This window comes from Mauremys reevesii, linkage group 6 (assembly GCF_016161935.1).
Source record: "Mauremys reevesii isolate NIE-2019 linkage group 6, ASM1616193v1, whole genome shotgun sequence".
Classification (NCBI taxonomy): Eukaryota; Metazoa; Chordata; order Testudines; family Geoemydidae; genus Mauremys; species Mauremys reevesii.
In genome coordinates, this window is record NC_052628.1 from 23,894,724 (window position 1) to 23,914,907 (window position 20,184).

The following is a 20,184-nucleotide window of genomic DNA, read 5'->3' on the forward strand; positions in this document are numbered from 1 at the left end:
TGCAGGCCACTAGATTTTTTTTTCCCCCCAACTTCCTTCTTGAATGATCTTATCTTCCTTTATCTGCCTTGGTCTTTCCCCCAGTTCTTGTTCCACTCACTTTCTGCTCCTTCCATACTTCGCAGTTTTCCCTCAGTGCCGGCTTTGGATCCAAATTCACCTGTTTCTTTCCCCTTCCCTATATATCTGATTCTTTTGTTTTTATTCCTTTTCTTCCCCTTTGAATCTTGCCCATACCATCTTCCTGCCCCTCCTCTTGCCCATTTCTCTCTCATTCCTCAACAATTTAAAAACACCTAGTATTTAGAAAGTGATCCAGTAAGTACCCATTCTTTCATTTTCCTTTTGCTAGAAGCCTTTCAGACTGTGTTGTGTATCCCCATTATGGGATAGGACCTATGCTTTACTTTGTACTTTGCAGTACATGTAAAGTTAAGAGTAGAGTGTATATCAAATGAAGCACTCTGAGTAACCCTAATGCCTAGGGTTAATTAAATTTAAAAACAGCATCTTGCCATGAAGTCATGGGGTAACCTCAAAGGATTATTGGTCCTAGAAATTATTTCAGTTTGACTCCAGCTCTTCCCAGCCCTGCTGTATAGAAACTGTAAATATTTACAGTGTTCATGCTCCATTAAGCAGAAATTACACAGTGATACCTTGAAATCCTGGTACTTATACTGTCAGTCATAATGGTAACAATACCATTTACTTTTTGTTAACATGGTAAGTAACTTGTTTCATTATCTTTCTATTTCTTCCACAGAAGAGCTTTAGGAAACCTAATTTTTTTGGCAAGTCAAATAAAATAAAAGCTAAACTGGAAAATGTCTCTATATAGCTGTAAAACTACTGATTTCAGCTATATATTGGTTGTGGGGTGACACATTTGAACACCTGCAAACTTTATTTGATGGCAACTAAGCATCTTAGGTGTCTAGTCCATGTATTTATTCTTATGTAAAATATATTTGAGGGTACTAATTGTGCATTCATATTTAAGGCTCTGTTCGAGGAAAATCACCAGGGAAAAAATCTTCATCAGCTACACCTGAAGATCTACCTGCTCCCACCCCTGTAGGACCACCACCAGTTAAACCAGGATCAGATGAATGGGTTTATGTAGATGAGCCACTTCCCAAGGTGCAGTAGTTCAAGATTAGGAATCTTTTATATAGCTATACGTTATTGAGTTCTATATAACTTTTTGTTCATTACAAATGAATTCATTTTTAAAGCTATTTCTAATACATAATGAATGCAGGAGAGATTGTAGCATGAATTACAAATATAAATACCTAAAGAGATGAGATTTTAAAAATATGCTGCAACTCCGTGTACAGTATTGAATATATCTGATAATTTGATAATGACGTATATTAGAAGTTTATGGTTAATTCCTCAGAGTTACAATGCACATGGTTGACAAGATGGTAACACTTTAATTTTATGAAAGGTGTATCCAGAGTAAATATTGTATTTTGACAGGGTATTTGTAATACATTATAACTAAGGCTAAGTTTTTGTCACTGATATTTTTTAGTAAAAATCAGGGAGAGGTCACAGGAAATAAACAGAAATTCATGGCAGCCCATGTCCTGTTCCTGACTTTCACTAAAAATACCCCTGACAAAAGGGGTAGGTGGGTTCAGCAACCACTGCTGCTGGGGCTCCTGGGTCCCCCACCAATAAGGTGTATGGGAGCTCCAGGGTCCCCCTGCCCCTGGGGCTGGGCTTTTGTGGGGTCCCCTTGCCCCGGGCAGCTGGTAGCTGCAGGATGCCCTGGCCGCGGCTGCAGCTACAGCTGGGTAGCAGTGGGGAGTCCTTGCTGCTTGCCGCGGCTGGGCGGCTGCGCAGGGTCCCCATACCTGTCTGCTGCAGCTGAGCAGATGCAGGGGGGCCACTGGCCATGGCTGGGCAGCTGCTTGGGGTCCCCCCCACTTGCTGTGGCTGGGCAGCTGCAGGAAGTCCCCCCATGCCCAGGGGCAGCTGGACAGCTGCAGTTCCATCAGCCGTTCCTCCCCGCGTGGTTGGGCAGCTGCAGGATCCTCCCACCAGGTTGGGGGATGGAAGCTGCGAGGGCAGGGCTGGCTGGGAGCTCCAGCCCCAGGGCAGAAAATGTCACGGAGGTCAATGGAAGTCCCAAATTACATGACCTCCGTGACATAATCATGGCCTTAATTATAAATAAAATAAAGGAAATATATTGTTAACCTCATGTCCAGAGATACCTCTTTCCTATACTTGCTGATGGTGTATTTGGACAGGCTGTAGGAAGTATATAAAATAAAGATTTGTGTATTTTAATAATTAACAGGAAATACCTGAATTTTTAGTACCTTATTGGGAAACGGTAGAAAATACTTACGAAAATACCATCAAAACTATACTTAGATGTTTAAGAGAAGAACGGTTTTCTGTGATTCACTACTTAGCAGATAATAGGTGAGTAACAGTAGTTTATTGCATTAGAATTCTCATTTTATATTAATCCTCTAGTACACTATAAAAACAACGAGGAGTCCTTGTGGCACCTTAGAGACTAACACGTTTATTTGGGCATAAGTTTTCTTGGGCTAGAACCCACTTCATCAGATGCATAAAGTGAAAAATACAGGAGCGGGTATAAATACATGAAAGGATGTGGGTTGCTTTACCAAGGGTGAGGTCAGTCTAATGAGATAAATCAATTAACAGCAGGATACCAAGGGAGGAAAAATAACTTTTGAAGTGGTAAGAGAGTAGCCCATTACAGGCAGTTGACAAGAAGGTGTGAGTAACAGTAGGTAGAAATTAGTACTGGGGAAATTAATTTAGGTTTAGTAGTGACTCAACCACTCCCAGTCTTTATTCAGGCTGCCACTCTGAAACCTAGTACACTATGTATGTTTTAGCGCTAAAACTCTTGTTTTGACTCACTGTTCACAGAAACCATTTTAAGGATTACCTGAAGCGTCCAGACCATAAGCAGGAGTTTGTATCTCAGTGGCAATCTGATTATAACTCCATTGCTGATGATCTGTGGGAAGATGAGGAAACAAAAGCAGAATTACACCAAAGGGTTACTGTAAGTAAATGGCAAATGTTTCAATTTATCTAGCTCTGTAGCTTTGTACATCTTTGGGCATTTGAATTCACGCAGGATTGATGTAATATGAATATGAATACTAACGTACTAATGCTACCTTGCCTAGGTAGCTATTATATCAACCCTTCTCACTCTCCACCACCACCAAACAGCACCAGTCACAACCGCTGCTGCCCAATGGCAGCGGCGGTGTGTGGTACAGTCTCAGAGCCTAGGCCTCTGATCGATTATGTCCATTTTTCCCCCCACTAAGCATGAGGAAGAAAGAGGAGGGAAGGGAAAAGCAGCCCTCACATGCTGAAAGAAAAGGAGTAGGGGGAGGGAGAAAGAAAAGTAGAAGGGGCACATGGAACACTTCCTCAGCCTTTTCCAGGTGAGCTCTCACCCTCTTCCAGGGCCGGCTCTGGCTTTTTTGCTGCCCCAACTAAAAGAAAAAAGGCAGGGGGGACGATCAGAGCAGCAAAGCAGGGGAAGGGGGGAAAAAAAAAAACAACAACCTGCGGCATGGCCGGAGCGGCAAAGTAGGGGGGGGAAAAAAAAACCACAGCGTGGCCAGAGCGGCAAAGCAGGGGGAAAAAGCCGGCGCGGCTGGAGCGGCATAGCCAGGGGATGTGAAATGGCGCGGCCGGCAAAGCAGGGAAACAAAACAAAAAAACCCTACAGGGCGGCCGGATCCAGGGTGCAGGGGGAACTCCCTGTGCTGCAGTGTGTGTGCCTGGTCTAATGTGGGGGGAGGGGGAGGGAGCGGGGGAGAGAGAGAAGGGGGGCGGCCAGAGCTTCAGCGGGGCACTCACCACACGGCCTCGACCGCTGCCTGCCGGGAGGGCTCCGCTTGGGTCAGCTGGGAGGGAAGTACATGGGCTGCCCTGCCGAGTTTGCCGCAGGGCACTCCTCTCCTCCGCCCCCTACAGGGCAGCCGGATCGGGGAACCAAAAAAACCCCCAAACCTGCTGTGCCACCCTAGGATTGGGCGGAATGTCGCACCGTAGAATCTGCCGCCCCAAGCACGAGCTTGCTCAGCTGGTGCCTGGAGCTGGCCCTGCCCTCTTCCCCCATCCTCCAGCCCCAGAAAATGTCTCCATTACTCCTCGCCCCATCAAAATTGCGGCCCAGCTAGCAAGGTGAACATTTGAAAAATGAAGGCTTGATTACATGACTGGCAAAAAGAGAGAATGATTTCTAATATCGAAATGTCAGAATACCCTTTTTCCAGGATAATAGCATAAACCCAGTTAAAAACAATGTCAAGAGGCTAAAAAGAAATACAGGAGTTGGAATATCCCATATGTGATGCTCTATCTCAGTGGCAAAACCTAAGGTCACATGGAGAGAAGAATAGACTTTATGTGCAGAATTCATAGATTCTAGGACTGGAAGGGACCTCGAGAGGTCATCAAGTCCAGTCCCCTGCCCTCATGGCAGGACCAAATACTGTCTAGACCATCAAAGAATCCTCTGGCACCTTATAGACTAACAGACATTTTGGAGCATGAGCTTTTGTGGGTGAATACCCACTTGGTCGGATGCAAGTCTACTTGCATCCGACGAAGTGGGTATTCACCTATGAAAGCTCATGCTCCAAAACGTCTGTTAGTCTATAAGGTGCCACAGGATTCTTTGCTGCTTTTACAGATCCAGACTAACACGGCTACCCCTCTGATACTTGTCTAGACCATAAATCTTTATAAATCTTTAACTTTTTGAATCTCAGGTATATCGTCATTATATAGCTATTGTGTGACACTCCCCCACAAACCAGTAATTTCCCACAACTGTGAAAATTAACTTTATATAAATGGGGGTTGAGGGGGATGCTTAAACACATCAATATTATCTGTCAAGATTATTTAAAAAAAATAAGTCAAATTCTCCAGGAGATGGTAAAAATTGTGGCAGTTGCTACTAAAGAATTAGCTTCATTAAATAGAAATGGAATGCAACTGTACATCTTAGAACAGGGGTTCTCAAACTGGGGGTTGGGACCCCTCAGGGGGTTGCAATGTTATTACATGGGGGGGTCGCGAGCTGTCAGCCTCCGCCCCAAACCCCACTTTGCCTCCAGCATTTATAATGGTGTTAAATAATAAAAAAGTGTTTTAAATGTATAAGGGGGGTTGCACTCAGAGGCTTGCTGTGTGAAAGGGGTTACTATTACTAAAGTCTGAGAACCCCGTCTTAGAAGATCTGCATACAATGAAATAAAACTATTGTATTTTTCATATTGCATGTTACTTTAGTAATACCTCTTCTTGGCCACAGTGATTATAATTTTATCAGTAGGCAAATAGTTTAAATTAATACCTACTACTAGGGGTCAGTCCACTTATATTTCCCCTTCTTTGCTTTCTTTTTACAATGACAGCCTGCAACTGATAAACTGGTAGGAGAAAAGGCTAGAGAACCAGTAGTGGAAGAACTTACCTTGAGTCAGACTTATTGCTGTTGTGAAAGAGACAAAGTGGTAGTTGTTTTAATATACAATGGCAAAATCTTTTCAGCAGATTTTTTCAAAGCACTTGGTACTCTGGTGAATCTTACTTGTATTAACTCTGTTAAAAAGATGAGTTTATTACATTGCAAATAATTTTCCAACTGTTTTGCTGAAAATGCTTGATTAGATCTGGCCTGAAGTGCTTGGCATCATGTTGGAATAAGACATTATAATTGCAGTGTCATTTTTCTGAAGTGCATTGCAATGAAATCCTAAAAGCTTAGGGAACTATCCTGGAGTTTAGTTATGATGGGCATAGGACTTGGAATAAGCACTGTTTCTTTTTCTTTTCATTCTTTTCCTTTGTCAAAAATATGGTCAGTATACCAGTACTTCTGTTGTCAATTTTGTTCTTTTTTTATGTGTCTATATAGAAGAAATCTGGGAAATCGCCATTAGATAAAGGACTGAGTGCTTTTTAAGAGCAAAGCATGAGGAGTACCTTCTTTCAGGTTTAAAGGCCAGTGCAGGTACATCTCCGCTTCAAAGACCTATTTGTCATAAGTGGCTTTTGGCCCAGCAAAAATTATATTCTGGTCCCCAAAACTGTGAAGGTTACAGCCTCCACCACCATCACCACCAATTCTCACTCCAGTATTAGAGAAAAAACAGCTGGTACATTGTGCATTCATTGGTACCAGTATTACTGGTTGTGTCTTCTTACTTCTCAGTCAATCCATGCCCCTGGTAGGTCTACAAAGCTAGATTTTGTGAGCTTCAGGGCCTAGTTGATTACTGTTTGGCCAGGTTCTTTTGGACTGACTTTTATTATACTGAGGAAAAAAGTGTTTAATTAACGATGGGATTGAAATAAGGTGCCTTTGCCATGCACACCAATATAATTTCTTAAATATATGAAAGATTGCCTAAGGTTTTACACATCAGTTATTTGAAATAGTATTTGTATTTAGGACCTGAGGGACCGTCTCTGGGATATTTGTGAAAACAGAAGGGAAGAAGCAGAGCAAGAACGTAGTGATATCATGAATGATGGCTGGTTACCCGATCATATGGGAATCCTGATGAACCATTTCTTTTCACTTATGCAGGTATGGTCAATTGCTAAATCAATATAGTCCTGATCCTGCAATAGTCCAGGCAGACTCTCTTGGAATAATGTATTTATCTCAATGGGACTTCATGTGTGTGGTCCCTTAAGACTACATGGTCAAGACCAAATATTCTTTAATTCAATCCTACTAAAGAAGGAAGCTGACTGAAGTGAGGAGTGAGAAAATTAAAAAAGGAAGACATGCATGTGCGCTCCTGGCATTGTATCACCTTCTGGGCAGAGCGGATCAAGAAAAATACATTATCATAGTCCTGTAAAAATAAATTTTCAGGCTATATTGCATAATGTCGCTATTTGCATTCAGCTTACCAATCAAATGAGTTTAGTGAAATATCCTGGTGCTGGTTATCCTTTTCTATTTATAATGGCTTCTGTTCTTAACTTAGCCTTCTAAATGCTATAATTATATACAGTGCTACCAGACCCACTTGTTTAAGATTGCCCAACACTTACTTTTATAAGACCCTGTTTTCTGTTGCTTTTAACTTTGCCAAACTTTAACCATTTGGGGTGAAATTGTATATGCCAGGTGTCTTTTGGAAAATTTCAGCCAAAACAGTTCAGCCATTTCTAAGAGTGAAGCAAAGGAAAAAAACATTGTTTTGCCATTTTAAAAATATCTGGTCATTTTTAAAATTTGGAACATGGACTTGAAATTTGATAGGGATTGGCCTTTGTGTCAGTAATGTGCCTTTTGCTGTTCCTGAAAAATTCTGCTCGCATTTGGCCAAACCTTTGAAAAACTTCATATATCACATGTCAGTAAAAACTTCCTAGGGTTTAACAGATAAAATCTCCAAAGGTATTGTCCTTAATGAACATGCTGCATCCCCTCACAGCTTCTAGTGACCAGACTGCTCATGCACCATCACCACAGAGTCACTGAGCATGCTCCAGCCCAGGGCTACAGGGTTGAAGCTGGACTTTCCCTGTAATTGCTGCTTCCAGTTGTTCCAGACCCGGGCATGGACAGACACTAGAACTGAAAACAGGGAGACTCTCTCTCCCGTGCTCTCAATGACATCCTTCCCTTTTGGTGCCCAGACACCATGGATGAAGAAGCTGTCTGACTTGAATGCATAGCGGACAAGAGTCATACCGGGAGGGATGGAGGGAGGGAAAGGAGTAGACTGAGACAAGGAGTCTAGTGAGACTGGAACTGGAGGTGAGGAGAGACACTGTGAGTGAGTGTTGGGGGGTGGAGGAAATTGGGAATCAGGTTGGGGACTGGGATTTGGTGGGCAAGGAGATTCACAGCTGCAGCTGAAGTCAGGTGAGAGCTGTGCTCTGAATATAAAGTGCTATCTAATGCTAAGTACTCTGAAAAATCAGACCCTAAGCTTCTTAAATTAGGCATCCAAAATTAATTAGTGGATATTTTGACCTTAATCTCTCTGTGCCTCAGCTCACCCTCTGTAAAATGGGATAATGCCATCCCCTCCCTTCACAGGGGTGTTTTGAAGATAAATAAATGTTTGGGAAGCACCCTAATCAGTGCCATAGAAATGCTCATGAGGAAATTCATAATTCTGTATTCAGACCAGGGTTTGAATAGTGTGCCATGAATAAACCATAGGCCATGCTTTGAATCATGCAGATAAAACAAAATATTGAATAACTGATCTTAATATGCACCATCCATCCTGTGCACTGAATGAAGCAGGACTTCTATGGATAAAATATCATGTTATCATGTAATTAAAAATTATCATAATGCCTACACAGAAGGGGACTGAATTAAAGTTGCACAAACAAGCTTAATTCTGTCATTTCCTAACTTTTAAGTGCTTGACATTGATTATATATATATTTTTGGAGCTCTTTTACAGTATCATATTTAAGAGTATACACTCTAAATATCACTTTTCATAGCTGCACTGACAAATGATGTACATTTATGCTTTCATCCTTTTTTCATGGGCCTCCAGTCTCTACAGCATCAAATCAATCTTGTCCATGCTTCAACATCCTGAATAATTTTGCCTTTCCCTATTTAGTTGGGCTAGTCTCTTATTATGTCAAATATAAACCTTCATCTTCCATCTTCAATTACTTGTTTATCCGGTTCTTCTTCGAGTCATGTCCCTACGGGTGCTCCACTCTAAGTGCACTAGAGCCCCCTACACCTTTGAACAGTGATTTCTCATAGCAGTGTCCGTTTGGCCTGCTCATGGGTATTAAGTCAGTCTCATGCCCATGCTGTTGTTATATAGCACTGCATGGGCGAACCACTCTCAGTTCCTTCTGAACTGCCTTTGCCTGAGACAGAGCTCTAGCAGTTGTCCTGTTGAGATTCCCTCAACTCTGTTTTTCTCTCTTACTTATGTAACCCATCTGCCAGGTGCAGTCGGCAGCCACAAGGGCCAGGTTCAATATCTAGGGTCCTTTTTACAATACAACTGAGCACTGGCTTGAGCTCCCCACCCAGTAACCAGGGAAATTCCACACCACCCCTGCGAACCTCTAAGAGACAATACTTCCCCTCTTGCAATTACCGAGTCTGTGTGTAGTAAAGAAACTTAATTAATGCCAGGTTACTTCCCTCTTTTTATTTGGGGAAATGCAACAAGCATGATTCAGAAGCATATGACCATGAGCAAAACACCCACTCCAGAATACATTGGGCGGTGTCCTTTGCCTCAAGTTCTCACCTTGTGGTGAGGATGTCCAATAAACAACAGTTCCTTCATCATGCCACTCCCCTGCATTTTATTGTTGGCCAGGATAACTTTCAATACTGAATGCTCCTCTTTAGCCTATCATCTGCCCCAAGGGTCATGTTGGTGGTAGCAACGCAATTCCACAGGAAAGGTGTTTTAGTATTCTCTTTCCTGGACGGTTGGTTGCTAAACAGCCGCCCCCCGGAACTGATGTCTCGGGCAACTTCCAAGGCCAGAGGACTCTTTCTCAAACTGGGCCAACAACTGTACATACAAATATCCATCTTGACCTGAGTACAGAACCTAGAGTTCACAGAGGCACATCTTGATGGGGACAGTGATGAAAAAGAGCCTATCTTCCTCAGCACAGATTTGTGGCTCTTTCCAACATAGCAAACAGAGTTCAGCTTAGTCCCCAAACCACGATCAGGAACTGCATTCAACTACTGGGGCACATAGCAGCCACCACCTTCAATACGGAACATGCCAGACTTCGAATGTGCTGCCTTCAAGGGTGGCTCAGAATCATCTATTCACCCACCAGACACGGTCTAAATACGCTTCTTTTCGTACCTACCTTCATGAAACTATCCCTCAACAGTGGAAGGACCATCACAACGTATGCACAGGAGTTCCATTTGCACATCTTCCCCCAGTGATCATTATGACCCCCTGAAACCAGCTTGTGGCCCTCATGTAGGCCTGGTTGAGAACTGCTGCTCTAGAGGGTTCAGGTGCAGATGTGGATGCAGATTCATATAAAAGATGGAGTGTGGATCACAGATTGGATATAATTTGATGGTTGCAGATGCGGATCCAGATTTTTGTATCTGCATAAGACTCGTCTAATAGTTTGTTAGTGCACTTTGATCTATCCTTCTTAGCACAGAGTAAGCTATTGCAGGGTGCACCCACTTTGCCATTAACTAAGTTAATGTGTAGTCAAGCACTAAGTGTCATTGAAAGTTAATGGGATTTTGTGTCTGAAGTCACTGAGCTGCTTCTGACTTTTCCCCTCAAACTGTTACCTCCTAAGTAAACCCACCCCAAACCCCTCTCCACCCCTGTGGAACTGACATGATATTTACTACCATCACATTGTTCACTCTGCTTGTGGGTTATACCCCTTCCCCTACACTTACTTTCTTCAGGGCATGGATCATCTACCACTCTGTGTATGTACAGTGCCAAGCGCAAGGGGGGCCGCATTCTTGGTTGGCCCTTTGACATTGCTGTAATTAACATGATTAATCATAATTTTACCTATTATAACCTTCATTGACAATGATGGGCAAAATTATTCATGCTAAAACTAGCAAGTCTGAAATTGTGATATCTATACCTTTACATTCAACAGCTTTGTCAGAGAAAGCAAATAGCAACAAAACAGGCAGAGAGTTCCTGATTGCTGAGATCCTCTGGTGTAGGTTTTACTATGGGATTCTATAATATGTTCTTCAGGTAGCTATATTATTGTATCAGTATAGATTTTATATACTCATTTTAGCAAGGTCTGATATCCCTAACAAGTCTATACCAGATTTCCATCCACTTTGTTTTCTGTAACCAGCCAGAATAATTTTTATCTTTAACTTATGGCCAACTGGCTGTTTTACACTATGAGATTTTTATTCTTTTTGTGAATGTGGTTTTGTGCATTTTCCCATGAATATGCAGTGCCGTTTTGTCAGTTAGAGACTCCGACACTACTGGTTTAATAAATCAAAGCATGACAGGTGCTAATGCTTTTTGGCTTCACTCTGAAATAAATAAATGTCTTGAACCTTACAAAATCCACTTGTTTTTTCTTTATACTGCTTGCACAATTATAATTCTTGGTCATTTAAGCAAATTTCTTTTGCTTAATATTATTATTAAAGGTTTTTCATAATTTGGATTAAAGATATATTCAAATCTGTTTAATTACAGTTTAGAAGCACGTGGTAATTTGTTTTCATATAATTTTATTTATATATGTGTCAGAATTAAATATCAATATATTTTTATATTCAAATTAAATATATTTTCCTATTTCATAGCTGATATTGTTATTAAAGCTTAGAAAGATCTGTATTAAAGTTTTGAACACACATTTTGAAGGTGTACTTTTCCATTACATGTTGTAGTATGTATTTATTATAAAATACTTAAACACATATGATCAACCAGTCCTATTTTCTAGCCTCCATCAAGCATTCTCATGATGTAGGCATTGCTTTTGATATTATAGTTTAGGGTATAAAAAACAGAAAATGCTTTGTTCCATCATGTTTTGAATGTAAATCTGTCTTCCCTTATGAAGGTTGAAGTGGACCGTTTCCAAGATACAAAGAGATTTCTACATGACTATTACAGGGGAATGGAAGGCAAAATGCCAACAGAGGCCTGTCAAGAGTTTGCTAGAATCCCATTATTAGATATTGTTAATGTCGAGCAATCTGTGGATCAAAGCAAGTCAAGAAGGTAAAAACTGCATTGTAAAAAAAAGTAACAATTAATTTAGCATATAAGTGTGTTTGTGCATGTGTAACTGTTAAATAGGTAGATGATGGTGATCACAGCCATATGATAGATGCTGAATATTGTAATGTATTTAATTTATTACACACTATTGACTGCCCCATCTATACTCTCTGCAGTAACAAAACAACAAAAGCTGGCAGATAAAAGGTTCTTTCTTTTCCCCAAATTATGGCAGTTCCCCAACAAATCCTGCAACTAATTATAGTTAAATATTAAACATTCAGTTCTGGATCAGTGACAAAATTAAAATTTCACAAGCATGGCCTCTGAGGTTGGGGTCAACTGAGCATAAGTTAAAGCAGCCTTGCTGGGTGTGAGGAATTAAACACAATATTCAAGGTGAGAGTATACCATCACTTGTGTATAACAGTGGCATAATACTGTGCATAACAATACCTATATTGATACCTGAATGGTTACAGTCCATCAAGACCCCATCAGTACATATATGAGTAATTAATATCAGTTCATCCAGTGTGTATTACTTCTTGTCTAGTCCCCTGTTTTTGTTTAGATCAGTCTTGAGTTCCTTATAAACCTCTCTACTCTGGACTAACCAATATGATTTTGTGTCATCCACAAATTTTACCTCTTGTGATCCGTGGGAGGGTTCCTCCTTTTTCCATTGCTATCACAGACTTTGAAAATGGGATTCTGGTTCTCTTAATATACCGTAACTTAATTGCACCATATAAACATATAGCACACCATAGGGATAGTGAGTTATTTCTTATTTTGTTTTCAAGGATTCCCATGGTTCCTCGTAGACCCCCTTCTCCTGAAATAAATGTCATCAAGCAGAAAAGCAAAGCAATTCAACTAAAGAGCAATAAGGAGGAGAATTCCTCTGAAAGTATAATATTTAACTTTGGGGCAGATGAGAAACTTATCACTGATACATGGCAAGCAGCAGTAACAGCAATATCAAATATGGTAAGAAATGCTTTGTTTAAGATTCACAGATTGGCTAAATAGTTAGATCTAAATCTTTCCAGTCCAAATACCAGACCCATGCGATGGTGCCGCGACTACACAGCCACATTAAAGCGCTGCTGCACAGCGCTTTATCATTGCTAGTGAAGACATACCCTCAATTCTTCAGCTTCTCAGCCTTTGCTGAAGTCTAGCCCTGCTTGGTTACCCCTGCTTCCCTTTAATACTTAAATAATTTGTTCTAAGAAATATTTAAAGCTGCCATCTTTTTCCATCTTGCTTTTTTGCTTTAACAACTGTTTCCATATTTAATAATCATATACTGATCAAATATGAAATCAAGTATCAAAATATCTAATTTATATTATACATCCAGCAGCAGCCACTAGTAGAAAATAAAGAATAGCTTGTTCAAAATGTTAATTGTATGTTATAGATACAGAATAGTTAAGTTAAAATATGAATATTAAGGTAACTGCTGAAAAACAATCAAAAGAAGCAGAGGAAGAAAAAGAACGCCAGCAGCTAGAAAAGAAAGAACAAGAACGTCAAAAACCTTCTCAGGCAGCAGGAGGCAAAGGTGGTGGAAAGGATGCCAAAGATGCCAAGAAACCACCTCCAAAATCACCCACCAAAAAGAAAGGTAACTGAAGCATGTGATTTTCTTTTAAAAATAGAGCATAAAACTATTCAAATTAAATGAACATACACCTGTATCCTGATATAACGCTGTCCTTGGGAGCCAACATATCTTACCGCGTTATAGGTGAAACCGCATTATATTGAACTTGCTTTGATCCGCCGGAGCGCGCAGCCCCATCCCCCGCAGAGCGCTGCTTTACTGTGTTATATCCGAATTCGTGTTATATCGGGTCGTGTTATATCGGGGTAGAGGTGTATGTTAAAAAAGAGACTAACTACAAAAGTTTAATTCTTTTCTCTCTTTTCTTTTGATAGTTCAAAACATGATAAATCAGTGTGCTGACATGGGTAGTGATTAAGAAATCCATAGACTGTTGAGTGATAGTTGGGTGAATTAAATCATAAATAATATTTAGGGATAAATGTTCAGAGTAATAACAGAAAATAATACTTGCTAATCTTTTTCTGTGCATTGGAAATGTACACGTTGCAGCCATTTTATCAAATTATGTCAACTTTTTAAAAAATGCTGGTTCTTTTCTATCATTAATCTCCTGATGTAGCTAAAAGCATATAAATACTTCCTTACTTTATTAATAAGAAACAGGATAAAAATAGTCCAAGGCTGCTATTCCACACTGTAATGTATCAATCTTTATAATATGATGGATCAATGAGGTCTGTCCCTGCTCTATCATCATTCTGACAAGGTATAAACAATGTATTATTTAATTGCATTCTATTAGCACCTAAAGTCCCAACCAAGATCAGGGCCCTATTGTAATAGGTACTCTATGTATACATAATAAGAGACAGTCTCTGCCTCAATGAGTTGACAGTCTAAATAGAGAAGATAGACAAATGGTAGGGGAAAGAAAGTGTTTTAAAAATGGGCAAATGAAGCGCAGAGAGATTATGCGTATGTCTACACAGCAAATAAAAACCTGTTCTCTGCCACAGACTACTTGTGGCAAGTCACTTAGCATATGTCTACACAGCAAAAATACACCTGTGGCAGCGAGTCTCAGAGCCCAGGTCAATTGACTCAGCCTTGTGGGACTCATGCTGCAGTGCTGAAAATAGTAGTGTAGACATACAGGATTGGACTGAAGCCAGAGCTCCAAGACCCTTCCCCCCTCTCCTTCCGGCACCTGGGTTTTAGAGGCCAAATTCCAGCCCAAGCCTGAATGTCTACACTGCTATTTTCAGCCCCTCAGCATGAGACCAAGTCTTTTGACCCGGACTCTGAGACTTGCTGCCACGGGTTTTTTATTTATTTATTTATGTATTGGGGCGGGGGGAGGACGGGTTTGCTGTGTAGATATACACTAAATTACTTGCCCAAAGTTACACAAGTAATCCGTGTCAGAGATCAGATCTCCTGAATCTAAGTCAAGTGCCTGAACCATCTTCCCTTACAATATAAGATATTAATGGATACATTTTTTATTTTATGCCAAATCGAGTGTTGTTGCACATCTCCCAAGAGTGGAAGAGCTGATCAACTTTTATTTCTGCCCTTTACATCCTAGGAATGCACAATAAAATTTCTTTTTTATCTTGTAGGCAGTGCAGCAGCATACTTACTGAAAGAGTGATATAACTTGCTGCACTCAATTTTGTCACCTTTAGATTTGATCATTAGAGTTATGTTCAACCTGATATACTGATTTGGTATCATCCTGTTGCACCACCACAGCAGCTGCAAGTCAGTTGTTGGGGAAGAAAAGTTATCATTATCTGTACTTAACAACACTTAACAGTCAAAGTGCTTTGACTGCAATTAAAGTGCCAACATTATATTTAAAAACAAAATTATAAAATAGCTTTATAATATTAGTGGTGTTGTTTTCATTTCAGGCTTTAGGTCCATCATGTAAAAATAACTAATAGGATGATTTTAAAAAGTTGCAAGGTTATTGCAGGGGGGTTGCAGTACTGCTACCCTTACTTCTGCACTGCTGCTGGCGGTGGCACTGCCTTCAGATCTGAGCAGCTGGAGAGCGGCGGCTGCTGGCTGGGATCCCAGATCTGAAGGCAGAACTGCCGCCAGCAGCAGTGCAGAAGTAAGGATGGCATGGTATGGTATTGCCACCCTTCTGCACTGCTGCCTGCAGAGCTGGGCCCTCAGTCAGCAGCTGCCACTCTCCAGTTCTGAAGGCAGCAGCGCAGAAATAAGTGTGGCATGGTACAGTATTGCAACTCTTACTTCTGCACTGCTTCTGGCGGGGTGCCGCCTTCAGGGCGGGGTGCTCAGCCAACAGCTGCTGCTGTCCAGCTGCCCAGCTCTGAAGATGGTGCAGAAATAAGGGCGGCAATATCACAACCTCCACTACAATAACCTTGCGAACCCCTCAGAAACTTCCTTGTGGGTCAGGACCCCCAATTTGAGAAATGCTGGTCTCCTCTGTGAAATCTGTATAGTATAGGGTAAAAGCATATAAAAGACCAGATTTCACGGCTCTCACGTGATGTTTTTTTCATGGTCATGAATTTGGTAGGGCCCTACTTCTCAACATAGAACTTTTATCACCATTTACTTCATCTCTGAATTTGACTGACACTTAGCATTCAAAAGGTACAGTGTGTACCTGCAAATTGTCATAGATTAATAGATTTTAAAGCCACAAGGGATCATTGTGACCATCTAGAACTCCAATAGAAACAACTCCATTAGATAATCATTTCCCTTTAGCAATTATATTTTGAGCTCCATTAGTTACCCAGTTTTAATCCATTTAATAGGTGCTACACTGATTTAGTATAGTGTTAATTTTTTTAATTGGGATGTCATGCAGTAATAATGCCTTACAGAAGTCTAAGGATATCATGTCAACAATTATACTTATTCACCAAACTTGTAATCTCATAAAAATGGTGTCAGATTCATTTGAAAAGACCTATTTTCCATAAAACAAATTGTACTATGTTGTGCTGTCTACATATATGCAGTCCAAAGATAAGATTTCCTTTTTGGTGAAAATATTTTATTTTCTTTGCAGGTGTTCCTTCTCCAGCACCTGTGGTTGAAGCCACTCCCATTCCTCTAACACCAGAGGAACTAAAGAAACAAGAATTAAAGCTTAAAATGAAACAGGAATATTTTAGTGCCCTTGAATATGAAGGTATGTAACTAGTTCAGTGGGCTACATTGTGGAAGTTGATCATCATTCCCAATTTAGATTTTTTTTTTTAATACTTGAAACTGTCTGCAAAGTTTTGTTGAAAGTTTGCTGAGTGAATGGGGAGTGCGGAGAAAAGGGCGAAAAGGGGTCTGAAGAATCCTGGAAACTTTAAAAAAAATGGTAGTAGACAATAATTTTTAAATAAATATATTCAAAATAGAAGAGAGAGGCTTAAAAGTACTTTCTCTTCTCTTTCCTGTCCTCCTTCTACTATCAGCTGTTCATTGTAAGCGAACAAGTTAAATAATATTGACCTCAGCAGTTAACCAATGTTCATGATCTTTTGGGTTGTTTCTCTTAGAGGGAGTCAGGTATTTGTTTGATGCAGTCCTGTTTATTCACAAAGAATGTATAAAGTCCTGTTTTCCTGAATACAATAGGAACGAAACAGCAGGAGACAGTCCCTTTTCTCACAGTGCCAAGCTTCTTTTCAGCCAGCACTCTACCCAAAAACTCTTTCTCTTAGCTTTTCTCAAGATAATGCTACAAGAGCTTTTCTGGCTGTCTCTGGGGCTTCCTTCCTGCCTCCTTTATGTGCTTCTGGCATGTTTCTGCTCCTGCATGCACACACACACACACACACACACACACACACACACACACATATATATGCAGAACTGCCTCAAACCATAATCAGCCTTCTGCATTTGCATTCAGTCTCGAAGGAGAACCCCTCCAACCACCTGGCTCAACTCCCACATCAGCCTTGCAGGTGGCCTGTGTTTTGAGCAGTGGCCCCTATTGTTTCAGCTATCTGTTCTACAAAGGAGCGTAATTACTTCTTACATTTATCCTGAATGAAGGGTGGCTGTTACACTCACCTGCTTCAACAATGTTTCGCCCAATCTCAGCACAACAATATTTTTTAAAATCAGGTATTTGGAAGTAGGGCGGGGAATGTAATTAACTTAAAGGGGTAAAGACCTGCTTTGGCTGCAAAACAGCCAAGGTATGTACCAAAAGAGAACTAAAACATACAGGACCACATTTTCATAATAACTTATTAACATAACTTGCAAATGCAGATACCACAGATACACCTGCAATCGTAATAACTGGAAGTGCAAGTGACCAGTAAAGTGTCATGACCAGTAAAGTGCATATGTCGAGATATGCAAGTCCGTAGGCGGTTACTGAGTCTTGCATTTTGATTTCTCACTGAATCTATCAGTTGCGTCTATATGCCTTATTTTTAATTGTGTTCCTGGTCTGAGAGTATTTTCTGTTATTGGTTGTTTTCAGAATTGTGTGATTCAATTTGATACTTACAGATTGTTATGTCATTGTCCCAGTATCAGACTGAGAACAGCAGCTCCTGGAAAATGTGCAAAGAAGTTACAAAGAAGGCAGCACTTGGTTAAGCTGTACTGAAAAGCTTAGTGGATATGCAATAAAATTCCTCTGAGGGTTTTCAGTTGCTTATACCTTTTTATTTTTGCCTTTTATTTTCCCTCCCAAATCAAGCAGATCTCAGAGAAAAATGAGTTAATGCCAAGTTTAAAATTTCAAATATCAGCTGTTTTTGCTGAAAATAGGAAGTGTGTATTTTTTTTTTCATTCTCATTTAACTCAAAGATGACCTTGAAGGGATTTTGTTCAGACCTTCCAAATACATTCACCTTTATGTAGAGACTGCATAAGGAAAGTTTCAGCCCCAAAGATGATTGTTTTGGAAAGTTATTATTGGCATATGGGAAGAAGATGTATAACAGAAACTGCTTTACAGTTTTACCTATTGAAGTTACTGTCAGCAGCAACTACATTTTTTTTTGTTTGTTTGTTTAGAAAAACATTTTCTAGCAGGTAAAATTAAAGTTAATGAAAAATTGAGAGGGTAGAGGAGGTAATATCTTTTATTGGACCAATTTCTGTTGGTGAAAGAGACATGCATTTGACCTACACAGAGCTCTTCTTCAGGTCTCAAAATAGAAAATTGAGTTGAACATTGGATGCCTACATGGATCTTTCAAGATTTGAGATACTCTTAGTTCAGAGTTACTCTTTGGTGTTTTTTCTTTTTCTTCAGGTTTTTCATTCCTCTATTTATCTGTTTTATATCTTTCTCTTTCTCACATTCCATACCCATTTTTAAGACATTTATCTTTTCCAAAGACCCTGTTTCTCTGTCTGTTGCCTCAATTTTTAACTCTAAAATCTCAGTGACAACAAATTCTTTTAGTCTTTTTTCAGTCCTCCCATTCTGAAATGCCAGTTTTTTCTAAGTTACGTGGAATTTTTTACTCATAGAAAGAATATTTCTTCTCTGAGTGCTTGCTCATGTCCATTCTGTTGTAGGTGTGTGCACATCCACGTGCACAGTCATTGGAGATTTTTTCCTTGGGTTGTCTGTGGTGCTATGCTCAAGCACTGGTATATTAGGCACTGCCAACACTAGGCCCTCTCACTTCCTTCTTGCCAGCAACTCCAACAGAGGGGTAGGAGGGTAGGTAATGGAATGGACATGAGCAACGCATCTCAAAGAACAACAATTACAAAAAGGTAGGTAACTGTTTTTTCCTCTTCAAGTCCTTGCTCATGTCAATTCCATTCTAGGTGTGTGCGTGCCTACATGCATAGTCATCAGAGATTTTTGCCTTAGCAGTATCCGTAGGGTCGGCTGTGGCACCCCCTTGAGTGCCACACTCATGCGCTGGTATATTAGTTGCTGCCGACCCTACGCCCTCTCAGTTTCTTCTTACCACCCGTCGGATCGCCTTGTCTTGCATCGCAACAGCATTAGCGGTTCTTACAACCCATTGTTCTGTCTCCTTTGTTTTTAGTTGATAGGTACTTAGTTAGACCATTAAGTTAAGTGTTTGAGTAGTAGTTTAGGAATTATAGTCCCAGCTAGGACTTTGCCTTGCAGCAGGGCATGCCCCATTCTCCAGGCTTTAAGCCATGCTCATTGTACAGCTGGCTGGTGTCCATTAGCAACCCCCACACTAGCTGTTTGAAGTGTTTGGGAAAGTCTCACAGAAAAGACAAGTGCAGGATCTGCAAAAACTTTCACCCTCGAATTCAAAAGGAGCGGGATATCCGCTTGAGGGCCTCGTCATGGAGGCTGCGCTTAATCCTGCTTTGGAGCCCTCTCGATCGGACTCCATGCCTGGCACTTAGGCATCAGTGCACAACACACCGCTGGCACTGGAATCTGCCCAGCACCGTTTGGGGGCTTTGGGCAAAGGATCTGTATTAGGTTATGTGTCCACCCTGGAGCTACTTGGGGGGTACCACTGGGGTGAGACCTCCTAGCCCAGCCAGGGACCCAGGCTCCCGGGAGTGGCAGGGGGTCCTAGCTCCTAGTAGGGTCATTTGTCCCCAAAGGAGGCCCGGTGACCAAAGAGCAAGTAGGTCGTCCGGCACCGCAGATGCCAAGCCAGGTGATGGACCCAGCTAAGGCCCTGGCATCTATGGACAAGGCAGTTATGGGACTACTCTCTAAAGAAGCGAAGTGTCCCCAGACCGCAGGCGTCGATCTACATCACCGCAGCCTTGAACCCCAGCATTGCATCCTCAGTCCCCGGTTAAAAGACACAGGTCCCTGATGCCAAGGTCTCCACCTACATGGCACAGGACACCTGAGTCATGAC

The 20,184-nt window shown here is 41.0% G+C and overlaps 1 protein-coding gene across 13 annotated transcripts in view; it reads left to right on the forward strand.

Moving 5' to 3' along the window:
• SPEF2 (sperm flagellar 2) overlaps positions 1–20,184 on the forward strand; it is a 146,420-nt gene that overhangs the window by 59,414 nt on the left and 66,822 nt on the right. For 12 of the 13 annotated variants that reach the window (XM_039542949.1, XM_039542950.1, XM_039542947.1 and 9 more), the window contains 8 exons: positions 1,004–1,143; positions 2,318–2,445; positions 2,929–3,067; positions 6,491–6,628; positions 11,614–11,774; positions 12,581–12,767; positions 13,239–13,410; positions 16,412–16,534. In XM_039542949.1, the coding sequence (XP_039398883.1) occupies positions 1,004–1,143; positions 2,318–2,445; positions 2,929–3,067; positions 6,491–6,628; positions 11,614–11,774; positions 12,581–12,767; positions 13,239–13,410; positions 16,412–16,534 (1,188 nt within the window). Of the gene's footprint in view, positions 1–1,003; positions 1,144–2,317; positions 2,446–2,928; positions 3,068–5,953; positions 6,017–6,490; positions 6,629–11,613; positions 11,775–12,580; positions 12,768–13,238; positions 13,411–16,411; positions 16,535–20,184 lie in introns of those variants that run through there. The other variant, XM_039542958.1, reaches the window with a different exon arrangement.